This window comes from Primulina tabacum, chromosome 5, assembly GCF_025594145.1.
Source record: "Primulina tabacum isolate GXHZ01 chromosome 5, ASM2559414v2, whole genome shotgun sequence".
Lineage (NCBI taxonomy): Eukaryota > Viridiplantae > Streptophyta > Magnoliopsida > Lamiales > Gesneriaceae > Primulina > Primulina tabacum.
The window spans coordinates 8,199,369-8,215,814 of record NC_134554.1 but is presented as its reverse complement, the minus strand read 5'-3'; the positions used below and the strand labels follow the sequence as shown (position 1 = coordinate 8,215,814).

The 16,446-nt window shown below is 33.2% G+C and overlaps 3 protein-coding genes across 10 annotated transcripts; 1 reads left to right on the top strand and 2 right to left on the bottom strand.

Moving 5' to 3' along the window:
- Positions 1–3,172: 3,172 nt before the first annotated feature.
- LOC142546163 (uncharacterized) lies at positions 3,173–5,300 on the top strand. Of its 2 annotated transcripts, none has more exons than XM_075653715.1 (2): positions 3,173–4,010; positions 5,084–5,300. In XM_075653715.1, exon 1 carries the CDS (start codon positions 3,207–3,209, stop codon positions 4,008–4,010), a length of 804 nt encoding a protein of 267 aa, XP_075509830.1. In that variant the 5' UTR covers positions 3,173–3,206; the 3' UTR covers positions 5,084–5,300. The 2 variants fall into 2 exon arrangements, with proteins under 2 accessions (XP_075509830.1, XP_075509829.1); XM_075653714.1 differs by having other exon boundaries at positions 3,173–4,020.
- Positions 5,301–7,983: 2,683 nt separating this feature from the next.
- Positions 7,984–9,472, bottom strand: LOC142544507 (uncharacterized). The gene is made up of 4 exons (XM_075651550.1): positions 9,210–9,472; positions 9,000–9,067; positions 8,099–8,160; positions 7,984–8,010 (listed from the first exon to the last, which is right to left on the bottom strand). The coding sequence occupies exons 1-4, from the start codon at positions 9,404–9,406 to the stop codon at positions 7,984–7,986; spliced, it is 354 nt and encodes a 117-aa protein (XP_075507665.1). The 5' UTR covers positions 9,407–9,472.
- An 840-nt stretch (positions 9,473–10,312) lies between these two features.
- LOC142546158 (uncharacterized protein At2g24330-like) lies at positions 10,313–15,412 on the bottom strand. Of its 7 annotated transcripts, none has more exons than XM_075653703.1 (7): positions 15,210–15,412; positions 14,716–14,795; positions 13,954–14,214; positions 13,160–13,304; positions 11,517–11,626; positions 10,863–11,289; positions 10,313–10,775 (listed from the first exon to the last, which is right to left on the bottom strand). In XM_075653703.1, the coding sequence occupies exons 3-7, from the start codon at positions 14,206–14,208 to the stop codon at positions 10,513–10,515; spliced, it is 1,200 nt and encodes a 399-aa protein (XP_075509818.1). In that variant the 5' UTR covers positions 14,209–14,214; positions 14,716–14,795; positions 15,210–15,412; the 3' UTR covers positions 10,313–10,512. The 7 variants fall into 7 exon arrangements, with proteins under 7 accessions (XP_075509818.1, XP_075509820.1, XP_075509816.1 ...); XM_075653705.1 differs by having other exon boundaries at positions 14,716–14,782; XM_075653701.1 differs by having other exon boundaries at positions 13,954–14,211; positions 15,210–15,411.
- Positions 15,413–16,446: the final 1,034 nt, after the last annotated feature.

The window sequence follows — 16,446 nt, the reverse complement described above, 5'->3', positions numbered from 1 at the left end:
ACTGGCCAGTCCCCAAGTTATATGTTTAAAATTAAATGATGATATTTAGTTTTATTTGATTCGGTCAATATTTTTTTTCAAAAAACAATGACCCTCCCCTCCCCGTATGTATTGAAATAAAATGAAAAATAGATCAGTCTAAATATCTAAATGTGATGTATTTTATATCTATAAGCTCAATCTCGCCTCGGATGATTTGAATCGAGAATACTATTTTATGCATTTTATTTTGTTTAAATTATTAAGAAACTAATCGAAACTTATTCAGAACGACGCAATTATATATATATTTTCTAAGAAATAAAGAAGGGAAGGGGTGACAATATTAGCGGGGACCTGTGGCAGCAAAGAATAGGGAGAAATGACGAAATTTGCAAAATTACAAAATAATCCAGCCTTGAAATACAGCAACATGCAAATTCACATCACATTATGAGTTGTGATGATCCCCACCATTTCTCTCATTATGCCTGAAACGTCCATTTCACTTGTATTTGTGTTCATCTTTTACAAGGAAAAAAAATTATTGCGTGTATTTAGTTGTTTTTAACGTTATTAACTTCGGCCAAGTTTTCCATCGGTCCCGTGCCAGAGCATCATCCATTGGCTAAATTTGGATATGAAATGATAGAGTTTAAACCTATTTTTGTTGGGGCGAGATGTGGCACCGGAAAATTCTGACGTAACACTTAAAATTGATGACACTGGCTTTGAAAAAAAGTTGATATATATGTCCAGTAACTAGACCAAAATTGTCCGAAAGTAGAAGTTGATACATTGAAACCATAAAGACCAAATTTTAACGAGTTAATGGATTAAAATTAAAATGGGGCAAAAAATTATTTTTTCTTGCTACAACAACGTGAATTTTTAAACTTCAAATTTTTTCGTAGGAACATGGCATTGGACATGTCAGCAATGCTTGGTGGCATATGAATATTTTTCGGCACTAAATTATCATTCCAAGAGAAAATGAGTAAAACTAAAGTCATCTTACTAGTACTGCACTAAAATCAAATTTTGACAATTTTCAAGAACAGAAGCCAAGCCAAGTTAAGAGAGAACTCCCTATCCCTAATTTGTTTCCCGTGTGTAGGGTACTATATATATATTCTGTGGGAGTCGAGGTGCAGTGCGTACATGCAAGCACTTGAAAATAAATTAATCATAGGGTATATATATTATATATAACGATCCAACTCAAATCCAACCAATTGATCGAGCTCGAGATGGGACTTAAGGCGATCGTCTCTCAGGTTTGTGAGCTCGTTTGATCGAGCTAGAGTTCGTGATTCAAGCTTTCTGAGTATCCCAATCTCGCTCAATATAATTTTAATTTTTCCAAAATTGGCAGTTTAACACAAGCTGAAATCACTTCTCAATTTTTTTAAAAAAAATTAAGAATATGAAATACAAAATAATTTTATTTCGATATTTCTGATGAGCAAAAGTTCAATATTCAATTTTCCGAACCCCATGAGCGGTTTTTATTAACAATGCATAAAACTAAAATAAATTATTATGACTGTAAATACAATTATATTAAATAATATTTCAAATAACTTATGTATAACGTTTATCAACACATTATGAGCCAAAATTAAAATCGCAAACCCGAGCTTGACTTTTAAGTTTATTTATTTTGATCTTGAAATTTATGTTAAAATTCAAGTAATTTGATTGTGTTAATTAAATTATAGAAACTCGACTCAAAATTACCTATTTATGGCTTTGTACATAAGATCGACGATATTACTTTTTTAGTTTATAGATGACATTACACAAAATTAATTGGTCACTGAAATGTCCTTTTAGGGATTTTTGCCCTAAAATTCGGTATAGAGAATCGACAAAAAAAAAACAACTAGATTAATAAAGTTGCATGCATGTAAGGGTCCCCCGATATAATTTCTAGTAGCTAGGTGTAATTTAACGAGAAGTAATGCTTTATTAATCCATTTTATGATAACACATAATCAAAGTCTGGTATTTGGGCACACACTTAGTGTAAAAACATATATATTAGAAACAAATTAATATATATATATATATATATATATATATATATATATATAAAAGTTTCGGTAGATATGGCTTTGGGCCTGCACATCATGACATGTAAAAATAGCAATTACATTGTTTGAAAACATAGAATTCTGAATGATTTCAACTTTTCATTTCCAAAGTGTGTTAAAAATCTTTCATCGGCAATGGTCATCGCAACACAATCTTCTTTGTTGTTCAAGATTTTGGTGGGTCGACGGGGAATTACGGATGGCGAATTGGAATAGATGTTCAAGGGAAGAAATATCGTCAATGTGACCTAAAGTGAAACTGGAGAACAGAACTTCGACTGTGAACTATATATTAGTTAAAATGCCTTTTGTATCAGTTAATTAATTACTATAAAAAAAATTCACTAAAATATTTCACTTCACATACTTTAAATTCTCGAAGAAGCTGCCAATGTTATTTTAAAAATAGAAGAAAATTGCAATTTTGATCATAAACGTTTACATCTTTTTTATTTTGTCAAAATTGAGTGTTAGTGTGGTATATTTCAACTTTTAACCATCTTAGTTTTTTTTTCCCGGAAGAATCACTTATTTGACAAATGTGAGGACTGTGTCATATCAAATCAACGCTACACGATGACGTTACATCAATGTCACATTAGAAAAATGACAAAAATTGAAGAAAAATAATAGCAGATTAAAACTGAAATTTCACAATGTAAATGATTAAACAAAATATTATAAATTTTTCAAAAATATAAACATGTTAAAAAAAACAAGAACTCCGATCATTTATTAATAAAAGTCAACTACATTACAAGTGTAGGCAACATGCATAACCCAAACCTTATTCTTTCACCTTATTGACCGAGTGTATTGCCTTTTGGAATGAATGTTCATAGAGTTTGGCAGAGGCAATATATATATATATATATATATATATATATATACCACAAGTAATTATAACTGAGATTCGCAGCAAATTTAAAATATGCACTAAGATTTAAATAAAAAAAAATTATTGTATTTGGATGGTAGGTGACAACTAGCATATTTTGTCAGCTGCTTCATATACACATGGTTTGGTTCTTAGGGTTTTTTGTATTATTGCATCACTTGGACACTCACTCATTCTATATAACACATGCACTGCTTAATCATTCATATCCCATCTTTTAACTTAATTGCAATATGGGATACTCATTCAAGATTTTAGCTTTTCTCCTCCTTACCAATATTTTCTCCATTTCCACGGCCACTCCAACCATCGAACCTGACTGTGGCTCTTGTTCCAAGCCTCCCGTCATCCCCGTAGTCCCACTCCCTCCCGTTAACGTACCCACACTACCTGTTCCACCCGTTACCGTAGTACCTAAAGTACCCGTGCCACCCGTGACTGTAATCGTCCCTCCAGTTATAGTACCTAAAGTACCCGTGCCACCTGTGACCGTCAACGTCCCTCCCGTTACCGTACCTAAAGTACCCGTGCCACCCGTGATTGTAACCGTCCCTCCCGTTACCGTACCTACAGTGCCCGTAGTTGGAGTCATACCTAAAGTACCCGTGATTGTAACCGTCCCTCCCGTTATCATACCTACAGTGCCCGTAGTTGGAGTCGTGCCTTTGCCACCGGTAACTCTGCCGCCCGTTTCCATTCCTAGTTTGCCATTACCACCGGTGGTGGTCACCACACCAGAGAAAGGTAAGCCATGCAAACCGCCGGCACATAAGAAGGCCACCTGCCCCCTAAACACACTCAAACTTGGTGCCTGTGCGGGTGTTCTTGGTGGAACGGTTTCCGTTGGTGCGGGATATCCTGCTGCAAAGAAGTGCTGCCCAATAATATCAGGGCTTGCGGATGCTGAAGCTGCAGCATGCTTGTGCACAACTCTTAAAATAAAAACCCTCAATCTTAAAATATATGTTCCAGTGGCCCTTCAGCTACTCGTCACCTGTGGCAAGACACCACCTCCTGGCTACACTTGCGCTGTCTAAGTATATTCAAGTACACCCCCTACTTCCATATCTGCATTTCATTTTTTTAAAGCAAGTTAATATCTTTAGAACACCATACCTACAATATCGTCCAAAGCTAAAAGCCATTTGAGCAGTTCATAAATTTTAATTAACGAAGATGCGGATTCACGAAAATTTCTAAAGTTGGTTCTATATATTGACCTATATAGACTTTTGGTGATCTGGTTCGTCAAAATTTAGTTTTAGTACAATATAATTTTTTTCCCATATTTAATCCTTTTTTTTAAATCAAAATTTAGTTTGAGTACAATAATTTTTTTCACATATTGAGCCCATTTTTTTGTTGGTTTCCTGACACTGACGCCGACTATTCAGCAATTTCCAACGTCATGCCGATGTTGGAGCTAAAATAAAAATAAATATTAAAAAAATAGTTCCAGTAAGACCAAACTGTAACTGATTAGATGACAAAAACCTAAACTAGGTCACCTTACGGGACAATTTTTGGAATTTTGCCCTGATAATATAATTGTTTGGGCTAAAATAAGTCAAGAAAGCTGAATTATAATCATAATATGTGTGTTCCAAGCTATTCTCTCCATCCAAAAGACTCATGATTTCGGACAAGACGACCCATGGCTGATTTCTTTATAATTATAATCAAATAATATCATATCTCTCTAGCTCCTCAGATTTATTTAAAAAATGTGACTTTTCTACACACACTATGCGATTGTTTCAACTTTTTCTACTGAAGTAAATAAATTTATAGATTATGATAATTGAAAAATATGATTTTTTAGGAATGTCTGAAAATAAAAGAGAAAATCTGAAGTGTTTGATAAATAATTGATTTTATTACTAACTTGTTATTAGAATCTCTTTTGTAAAAACAGAATCATCATCTCACCAACTTCTAGATTTCAAAACGGAAATGCAGAATCTGAGTTTAAGAAATATAAAAAGGTGGTTTTTTTAAAAAATAATAATCACTTTATTTTAGTGATTGCAAGTACTCCTTAATTTTTATTATTCGCAGATTAATTATGAAGAACAAGACTCTTAATACATTGCATTTTCTGATAATACAGGTTTTTGTACGAATTGAAGGATGAAGTCAATTAATAGACACGAGAACATGTCCAGTTTACGGTTCCATTTTCCTCGATTCATTTGTGTTTTACTTAGTCGTTTGCCATTAATGTTCGGCTCCATTTCATTCTGTAAACTAATAATTTCCTAAAATGTATCTATTGTATATTGTTTGTCCAAGGATGCAATTCAATATAATGCGTGTTTTTTACTTCATGGGAAAATTTTCCCACCGTATATGAATTTTATATGTTTTTTGTTCAATTAATGTATATATATTAAATATTTCTTTTTTATCGAGTACTTGAGGTGGAAAAAAAAATAGAGAGGGAAAGGTGATACTAATTAATGAATATAATTTAACAATTTTTGTTGGGTTAATCCTTAAAATGTAATAAGGTGGCTCGATCGTTTTTCCTACACTCGAAGTTCATTGCAAATTCCAATATAATAAATGGTAAAGAATTAAAAATTTACGTAAATTATTGACAAAAACAAGACTATTTCCATCATGAAAAAATAAATACATATTCGAGGTCGTATTATTTGAAACGGTACGTTATGGGACCAGTTCCATGTTAAGGGCACATGAACTTAATTCGTCTTTGCGCCCAATCGAATTTGTGGTGCCTGCCGGCCAGACTCGACCAAAACCTTTTTCCTATTTCTTCATGTCACTCTCCGAAGCCGGAACAAGACATCAAAAATATTTCTAAAAATTCAATAAATAAATAAATAAAATCAAGGAACATTAATTAATAGGACCTTTAAAACAGAAAGTTGCAAAATATATATATAACATATTAAAGATTTTGAGAGAACACGAGCTCTAAAAAAACATAAATATGTTCAACTTGGTTTTAACATAGATAGTACGTTATTTTAAAACAGTAAAACTCATTTACAGTAAGCTGTTAAAGTGTCGTCGAAGTGTTGGAATGATATCTTTTAGCAAAAATGCCACAAAAAATGTTCTTCCCTTCGCCTACGACGTCTTAGCCGCGGGTTATATAGTCGTTTTAGACCGGAGAATTATAGGGCGCAAAATTGCAAAGTTGTCGAGCAGAATTTCTGTAGATTTCAACAGTGATTCCTAATGGGATCTTTTATAGGTGCTGAATTTCAAACAATATTTAAACCCTCATTATTTTAAATATATAGAAAATATTGTTTTAACCATCCGATATGAATAAAGCGTGTGACAGATGTGACATCGATCGAGAGGCAAGGTAAAATAATCGTATAAAATCCATGGCGAAGGAATTTAATCCATGATGACACCCCCTTAATGTATTTTCCAAGAAATATTAATATGTTTCAGATAACATAGCCGAAGCTACAAATGAGTCGAAAATTAAAGTTAGTATACGAAAACCAAACTTTAAAAATTTAGTGGACAAAAACCCAAAATTGAACAATTTATTGGACCAAAAACACGATTTCCCTGAATAAGTTCACATGGTTTGGTTCTTAGGGTTTAATTAATATAGTTTCAGTAGATCATGTTAATAAATTTATCTATCAAATCCTTCTGTGAATTCCAAATGAATCCATCCAAATATAATGCAGCATACAGTATATGTTCACCTTAACTTTTTAAATTCAGCAATTCCATTTTTTTTTAAAATTCAGCAACTCCTTTTTTTTTTGGCACATTAAATCCGTCCAACGACGACTTGTAAAGTATTTGTTCACCTTAAAGTTTATTGATCTAGTTCAAGTGTTCTCCGTATATTTTCAAGTTCAGGTTTGGTGATATATAAATCAAGAATTTACATAAGGTCTATATCATAAAATAAATAAATCTTCTAGATAATAATAAATAATTAAATATTTAAGATTCTATTTTATGAGGGCCAGAAGCATGTTAGGGTACATGAATTTAACTTCGTCTTTCCCGAGTAGATGTGTGGTGCCTGCTAGACTTGATGAAAACCTCCTGTCTGGGTTCTGCGGCCATTTTATTTTCTGTCTTAAAGTTTTGTAGTTGATTACTGCTGCTAATATAATATATACTACAGACATACAAATTATGTTTATAATATAATACATGCATATTATGTATTTTACATATTTTGTTTCTCAAGTTTTGATTTAGTTATGATTTTTACAAAATTAAATATGATGTAGGATTTAGAAAAAAGTTTTTATATAATTATAAAATATTAAATTTAAGCATACTCTATTATTCTATAAAATAAAAAATAAATAAGCAATATTTTAATTCATAAAATACAATCGTTTTTATTTTTGAAAGAGTCAAATTCAAGAGGATAATTATATATACTAGAGCCAAATATGTGAGGGTAACTTCGAAAAAAAAAATAAAATAATAAAATAAAATAATTCAGCTACAGTTAGTTAAGTATTGAAATTTATCCCTAATTAACAGTACGGATACCAACAATGCTAGTTACTCGCCATTAAATGTTAATTCAAAAGGTAAAGACTTTCAGAAAAAAGTTAAAAAAAAAATAAAAAAAAATTGCAACTTCTAAATTATGGAAAGACCTAACTATATTTATAAAAAAAATCAAAATTTTCATTTAATAAAATGTGATATTTTTTTAAGTGACACTCATTTTGGTTGCATTTGAAATCCACCACAATTAATTTGATATAAAATGAATTTGAAATCAACTTCAATTTTGTTCATTCAAACAAAAGAAAGGCAAAAAAAATTGAAATCGATATATTTGAAATTAATTATCTCACAACCATCGATTCAAGGGAACTAACACTGTCACCTGTAAAATTATTGTTGAACCTACTTCAGATACTTTTGGTGATAGACAGATAGATATAGCAATCCTTGTCGCTTATCTTTCAATTAATCAAGTTTTCATCAATTATAAAAAATTTGTTGAACTACGATATAATTCTTTGAATTTTTCTATAATCAAGATTCCCCTAAATTACAAACAGACTGCAACCAGCAAAATCAAACGGTTATTGATCATGCCTAAGAGAAGTATTATGAGCCTAATGTATTGTGGAAACCGATATCAACTGACCTTGATTTTAGTGGTTGTGATGACCTTTACCAGTGATTGAATTACTACATTAGCATCATCACCTATATAGGATATAAATGGAAACGTCAATCAAACAAACTTCTCCAATAAATTTCTTTATATTATTAAGCACATGGATTTACCATTCTTACAATACAATTAGTTTGTATCCACTATTATTACATCATGTGCATTATAGCACAGTCACTTGGTGGTTTTGCGCACGCACAAGAAATTATAAAAGATGCCAACACATTAATAATTTCAATTAAGCAGAATAATTGGCTTCTTGTGTAAGAGTTCACACATGCGAGTAGGCACATATATGTGTAAGTAATACATCTGTAAACAACAAAGAAATGTTGATTCCTCAGCTTGAGCATAGCCATGGTTAACAGATTGAATCAATCCAGAACCGATTTGAATTCAGTCCATTTTAATCCGAGACCTATTATATTGGTTCCAGGATGAATCAAATTCGACAACAATAGTGAATTGAATTGGGTTGCTCCAAAATGGATTTGGAACCATTACCAGCCGGCAGTTATATTAGATAGCATATACACTACACACACACACACACATATATATATATATTTGTTTTTTTAAAAAAAATGATCACAAATTTTGTCTCAATCTGGTCCAATCCAACTTATTACGATTTTGATTTTGGATTGGATTAGACTCTTAATCCGGTAAATCCAGAACCAATCCAACCCAGTATCAATACAGGATTGGTTTGGTTTCATCATCCGGCAATCCGGAACCGGTCAGGTAACATGTCTACCTGAGCTGAGCATCTATGTGGACAATCTCACTCAAATTTATGACCAAAGCAAATAAATTCAACAGTTTAACGGTGCTGAAGAAGAATAGACAAAAATGTACTAAATCTACCTACCTCCAATTGCGGCCAAAATAGTAGGGTCGTAAATCATAAATCCCAAGCACTTTAAAGCCTGCGCAGCGCTATAAACCACGAACCAGTGATTAACAGCATAATCCAAACTTTACGCCAAACTTTACGCAACAATTAAAATAAATATAATCCCATTTCAGAGTGAAAAAAAAATTAGAGCTCGATAAAATAAAAAAAGTGGGAGAGGCGTACATTTCTTCATCATTATTAAAGATATCTGGAAGGAGTGAGAACAGTATAGCGTGAGATGAATCCGCAAATTTCTGAATGGAAAAAGAATCAAAAGCTGAGATTTGTTGCAAGTGCAATAATTTAGGGTACGCTAAAGCTTTGTTCCCTGATGATAGAAGAGCCATAATTTCTTCCATTTGCTCGATGAAACCCGCCATTGCTAGGGCTTTTTCTGATGGAAGGAAAGACCTTGTATGCTGAGATAAGTCTTATCAATTCGCGCCAAAAAATTGCCGCATTGTTCCATTCGAAGATTTTTTATATTTTTTTATTTAATAAGGAATTTTAAAAATAATCAAGATTTCGTTTGTCCTACCCAAAATTTATTCCATAAGTTTGTGTTCTTTTTTCTTCACTTTGTACTCTGTTTCATCGTATCGGCAAAAACTTATATGAAACGGTCTCACGAGTCGTATTTTGTGAAACGGATCTCTTATTTGGATCATCTATGAAAAATATTATTTTTTATGGTAAGAGTATTACTTTTTATTGTGAATATCGGTGGGATTGACCCGTGTCACAGATAAAGATTCGTGAGACCGTCTCACAAGAGACTTACTCCACTATATTGTTAATGTGGAATCAAATGGTACTACCATATGTTGACATATGATCAGATGTCTCGTGTTTTATCAATAATTAGACAAAAAAACACTAAAAACAAAATATAATATTTACTACAGTGATATAAAATTTGGAGTTCGTTCATCATAAGACCAAATTATAATTCAACCAAAAAAAAGACCAATTTATCAAAAATCATGCAAATTGCAATCCTCGATAAATCTTAATGCGTGTATTCTTGTCTACTTGTGAGCACGGAGCATATGTCTACTGGGTTGGGTCAGCTTGGTAAGCTGTTGACCCATCAATTTTTGTACATCTTCCCCTTTCCTATGGAGCGTTTACAGCTACAATAAATAACGGTGGAGAATTAGCGATCAAGAAAATAATAATATAACGGTGGAGAATCAAATCATCCTTTTACGTAAGATATCTATCTATTATTAATTAGATTTATCCTTCAAATGATTCAGGACACAAGGTGGTCGACCCTTTATCACTTGGGAAAAAACCCTTTAAATATTTATCCATTGGGGTCATGAAATGCAAATATCTTCGCAATTGTAAATTTTCCCGCAGGTAAAAACTATGTTTGTAATAAATAATGTCATAGGAAGAAACGGCCAACGTTCGTGTAAATCACACCTGATTTTGCAATGCACAACCACACGATATGCTCAGTCCCAAAAAAACGAGAATTTCAACTTTCGAGAATCTCGGCAGTAGCAGCTGAAGCAATAACAGCAGTAGCAGAAGCCACATCGCTCGTGCTCGTTGAAATTGCATCAGGATTCAAGTCATCTGCACCTGGAATGACTTCAGCATCATTGACAGGATCCAAGGCTGTGATAGAAGGGGAACTCGAGCCCAATATATGTTCAGAAGGTTGTTTCGGCCTATTTAAAGCATTGCAATGAGGGCAGTAGTAAGTTATGTATGGAAAATCTTCCTTCCTTGCAAGCCCTGCAAATATTGATAAAAAAAATTATGAATCCTTGCAACCACATCAGCATGATTTAACCAATACTTGGTCCAGAGAAATCTCTTTACCGTTGTGCATATGACAGTTTCCACAAATCAGTGCATAAGATTGTCTTGGATCCTCCCCCACAAGCAACGCAGCTAATCGAGCAATCCAGCCTCCATCATTTGTGTTCAAACCTGTTTGAGGATGATGCTCCACAACCAACTGGTGTTGCTCAGAAATGGCAGCACCCTTAATTTCTGCTGTCGCAGCCATTTGTTCTTCAAGATGGTGAGTGGACGCACTTCCCGAGCTACTAGTTTTCGAATGGGACGCCTTCCTGTTTCGCAGTCCAGCAGTCCTTGCAACTTCCACGTCATTGCTTTTTCCGGTATGAACAGCATTGTTCTTAGCCTCATCTTCCACGTGTAATTTCAGACCAGAATCCAAACCCAATTTAGATGCCAGTACAGTAGCAGCAGCTGCCTTGGCTGCTGGATCAGGGTCATACCTCTGCACTGAAGATTCCATATAAGAATATAATGGATGCAGTTATAATAGACCGCATGTTGAAGAAAAGTTCCACCAGCCAACTATTTCTAGCCCATGTCATTTAACTGTCATGTCTAGCTTGTTCCAGTGACAGATATATAGAGAAGGGAAGTGCATAATGTAGTGGCCTGACACAACAACACACAAATATGTTATCATAAATTAGAAAATAGCTTGTTTCACTCTACCTGTATTAGTTGTTGTGTAATGTAGTAATTTGTCTTCTCTTTAAGTTCATCTATTTTTGCCTGCCTTTCAGCTCGAAGCTTTTCCAAAGTCATTTTGTCCTTTCGGTCACCTGTAAATGATAGAAATTTTACTTTCAAAATTAGAGCAGTCAAAAGAGACATCTTCCTCCAAGATAACATCGACGACGATTGATTAAATGAATCATCCAGGAAGAGAAGCCACTAATGGGTGGGATAAAAACATGAGGATTCTTCAGTGTCTTATGCCTCATTTTCATATCGAAACTCTAAAAATAGGGCCTACAAAATAATCATGCAGCCCATGAGATTTAACCCACACTTAACAGAATCAAGTACTATGTGGTAGGAGAAAAGAAATGGATAATTAAGAGGTCTGGAAACTGACTCTCAGTTCATCCCTCCCCCATTTCAAAAGCTGTCACCAATTAATCTTTTATGAAAGCCATCATCATATTTGCTACCCTACATTATATAATAATAATATAACAAGCTTGGTGTATGTTTGTCAAAATGATACACTGACAAGAAATTAACAAACTATGAGATATGAAGCTGATTGCAACTAATCTACTCAACTAAATGGCAGGTTAGAAAGCCAAATCAATTAGAGGTACGATCAATTTACAGAGAAAATTGCACTCCTGATCTGAAGTTATAAAACCTGTTTGGTGGTTGAACTCATACTCACTCGTTCAAATTACTTAATTTTCTGAATTAACTGAGAGGTAACTTTCGACAGTTGCATATTCTGCAATATTTGAGTTTAAATCAAACTCAATGCCATCTTCTGTTAATGCATGCACAAGAGTTCTGAAATCTTTAGTTCCTTGCATGATATAAAAGGATCAGACCAGTGAGTGATAGCAAGTGCATGCTTACGCAAACCTCAAGGCTCAACCTGATGGCAGTAACATACAGAGCCATATATGATTCGTCCCTATCCAGATTTCTCAGCTTGCATATTCAAATTTCATTATCAGCATTCCAGTTAAAACTAAATTCACGAGAAATGAACGGTTAAAAGGATACAAGTATAAAATTGTCTCTTCCAGTTTTGTAATTACACAACCAAAAAAACAAATACTTAATTCAGATTTGATAGTAAAATAATTTTTGGCCTTGCAGATCCTGTCAGCAAGTATCCTTAACATGTCTAGCTAAAACAATATAAAATTCTAATCTTCAAAATGAATTTGAAAAAATCAACTGTTTTAGTGGGCCATGTTCCGAAGGGTTACTTACAAAACGTTCAAGGTCCAGTTAGAACCGAACTCCAAAAGGAAATAAATAAAAATTGATAATGATGACATGTGATAGTGGTTAAGACCAAAAGCAATGTAGCAATAGAAGCCGAGAAGATATACATGTCTAAAATCAGATAATGGCTCAGTGAACTCTAAAATCACAATCAAGTCAAGGATGATGAATCAGATCCTGGTTAAGGCTGGAACCACAAAAGCAAAAACACATAAATTATCATAGCATGCAATTCCTTACAAAAATTCAGTACAAAGTGGCTTTCACATCCTTGTGCCGCTTCCAGGCATCAGATAAAGACAATGACAAGAAATTTTTTACAACAAAATAGAGTGTGAACTATAAAGTGCACTTGAAATGCTTACGCATCCTGGTGAATCTTCCAAGTGCTGAATAAGTAAGGGATGATAATGCTGGAAGCAGAAACATGGGTAAGACTCTGAATGCCCTCATTTTCCAGTTCAAGTGTAACGATCTTGTGGTCATGATAGCATAAACTACTGCAACAACCTGAAATTACGAAAACCTTCCATGAAATCAGAAAACACCAGAAATTAAGCTAAGAGAGCAAGAATAAAAGAAAAAATAAAGCCTCTTTCATTTTCAACCCAACCATAATTATCAAAAGCCACAAGGCCACAACAAAGGGTGAAAGACAAGAAGGAAAAATGTACAAGTTTCTATAAAAAATTAACGTGAAGACAAATCATAATTTGAAATTAGATATCATAGTTTATATATTCGAATAACATGTGTGTGTATGTGAAAGAGTATATTGGTGTCAAAGTTCTCCATATTTCAATATATAACATGATTAATGAAGCATTTTGAAAAATACAATGGTTCCAAGGATTCGCTGAAAGTGTGGCAGGGTAAAATGCAGTTGACCCCAAAAAGCATTTATTACAACTCTCAAACTTAAGAAAATAAGGAGAAACAGCGATTATAACTAGCTAAATTCTACGAAATCTGATAAAATAAACAACAATCAAAACAATACAGTCAACCGTAGTTTTTTGGAATAGGCGTGGCTGTATTGGGAATCAGGGAATGTGATTAATCAAAAATAGTTAGCCAAATAAATATTGATTGGCATTACTGTTGAAGCAACTGGATCCCGTAGCTCATCAGTCGAAGCAGTATAATAAAGGCACTCTACCTCAAATAGTACAGAAAAGGCAATCAATTGCCTAGTCATTCTTCGCCAACTTTGAGAACGCCTTGTAATCCTGCCAAGCACGGCAGCCTCTTCCTTTGATATATGTTGCAATCTCTTTTCAAAGTCGTCTCCATGTGCTCTAAAAAGTGCACCCCACAATCTTGACAGCACTCCTTTTTTCTCTTTCTTTGTTTTAATCTCAGTGTCTTTCGATTTGACGGCCTCCTTGACCTCATTCTTAGATTCTCCCGCCATTTCCTGCTTAAAAGTGAATATAGAACATATTTTAAAAAAAGAAGAAGAAAAAAGTGAAGTTAAAACATCTTTGACATGATTACAGGCAAACTTAAATAATTTCACTCATACTCCATGCCAGATTAGCATATTCCCTCCAAATTACCTGAAATTTCAACTGTATGTTGTTTTGCATTATTTGCACTAGAATGTCAGTTTTGTTGTTAACAACTGGCTTAAGATAATTATGTTTGCTCTACGAACATTGTTTTTAGTTTTACAACATTTTTTTCAACTTTTTCAATACATCGTCTTGAATGAATGAGAAAATAGATCTAGTTTAGGCATTCATTGAGTTTTTCCATATGCGAGTACCAACTGATGTGATCTTAAGAACTGCGACAATACATTTCCCATTTCGAGCTTGGGAATGCTCCAAAAAGAAGCGTTAGAGGAGCCAAACAAGACAGGATTAAATCAAAATATTCATTTCATAAGCAAAATGATACTAAAGTTGGTTGTCTTTACTTGCAGGAAATCTTCTAGTTACTAAGAGATCTTCAAGGTGAAAGCCAGCTCGACAGACCCACCACAACTGCAATGAAGCACTAAAATTACGAAAAAAAATACATAAGGTGGCAAACTGAAGATGGAGCAACAACCTAACAGGAAAAAATCTAAGTCACGTCACGAATAGCAAACGAAGCATGGATCAAACACTAAACAACAAACAAATGCAAACTTCCATCATACGACAACTCAAACGCCCCATAGCTCCCATAAAACGAAAATATATATATATATATATATAATAACTAAAAGATCTTAGGAAAACTGAAAAAAAAAATTGTCAAAATACGGAAATTCCATCTACTGTCACGATATGGGAAGAAATCAGCAGATTCAAATTTCAAACTGTAGAATTACGATCGGAGCATACAATACTTTGGTGAAAAGCTTAGATTGGCCATCGACACAACATAGTAAATCTTAAATATGCCGAAATGATACAAATTATTCACCTTCAACCGGTGAATCAACTGTGCCGCTGAATTGGAGACACAAAACGAGAGAAAAATCCACCTATACTCGCTGGACCGATTCAAACAGTGTGGAACTCTCGAGCCTTTTCGAATGTGTTGTGGTAGGGGAAATGAAAACTCGGAAACTTCACCATTCCCTCAGGAAACCCACGCGTATCTTTTTGAATAAATTCTATTTAAAAACCAAATAAATAAATTATTAATTATTAATTAAATGTTGGACAGTCCTTCATACTTTAATTACCGTTTCCCCCTTCATTTTTCAAATGACCCGAATTAAAGACATTGTAGTAAAATTATAATTATAAACTATAAAATTGATCGTTTATACATTTCTTGAAAATTAATCAAAATAATCATATGAGTAAACTATTGTATTTACTTTTAAAATTTATAGCATTTTATAATAATTTTTAAATTTCTAGATATAGATAGGTATGGTGACCACACAATTAAGATAGTTCGTTTGCATATCTTAATTATAATATATAAGTTACAGACAAGGAACGTGAAGAACCATTATTTAGTCTGAATTAAAAATAAAATCAAAGTTTTTGTTTATAAAAATGAAACATTATCTGAAAATTATATGTTAGAACCCGAATTCATAATGCAACCGTAAGTTGAATTATTCGGTGGATCATTAATTCATAATAAATATTCGTCAACTTAAAACTCAATAATTACAAGGAAAAGTACCCTTAATTACAAGTAATCAACCAATTTTTCTAAAAATAAATTATGAATAGTAAGCAAAATATAAACTATGTTGTCATGTAATTTCCACGTTTATTTTATTTTTTATATGTTATCAATCAATTCATAATCTTAGTTTACTAAAATATTTTTGAGTAGGTCTCTTTGTGAGACGATCTCACGAATCTTTATCTGTGAGACGAGTAAACTCTATCGATATTCACAATAAAATATAATACTCTTAGCATAAAAAGTAATATTTTTTCATGGATGAACCAAGTAACAAATCTACCTAGCAAAATACGACCAGTAAAACAATATCACACAAGTTTTTGTCAATATTTTTTTCAATTCTAATCTTTATTCATATCACATAAGTTTTTAAATAGATAAGGGCATCTCACTTGTCATATCTATTATTTGGCTTTCTCCAGATACTTTACTTCAATCCCAATATTATCTTAAACATCAAAAGTGCCGCACAAGAGAAGATCTCGATGCCCTATAATATTCTTACTTG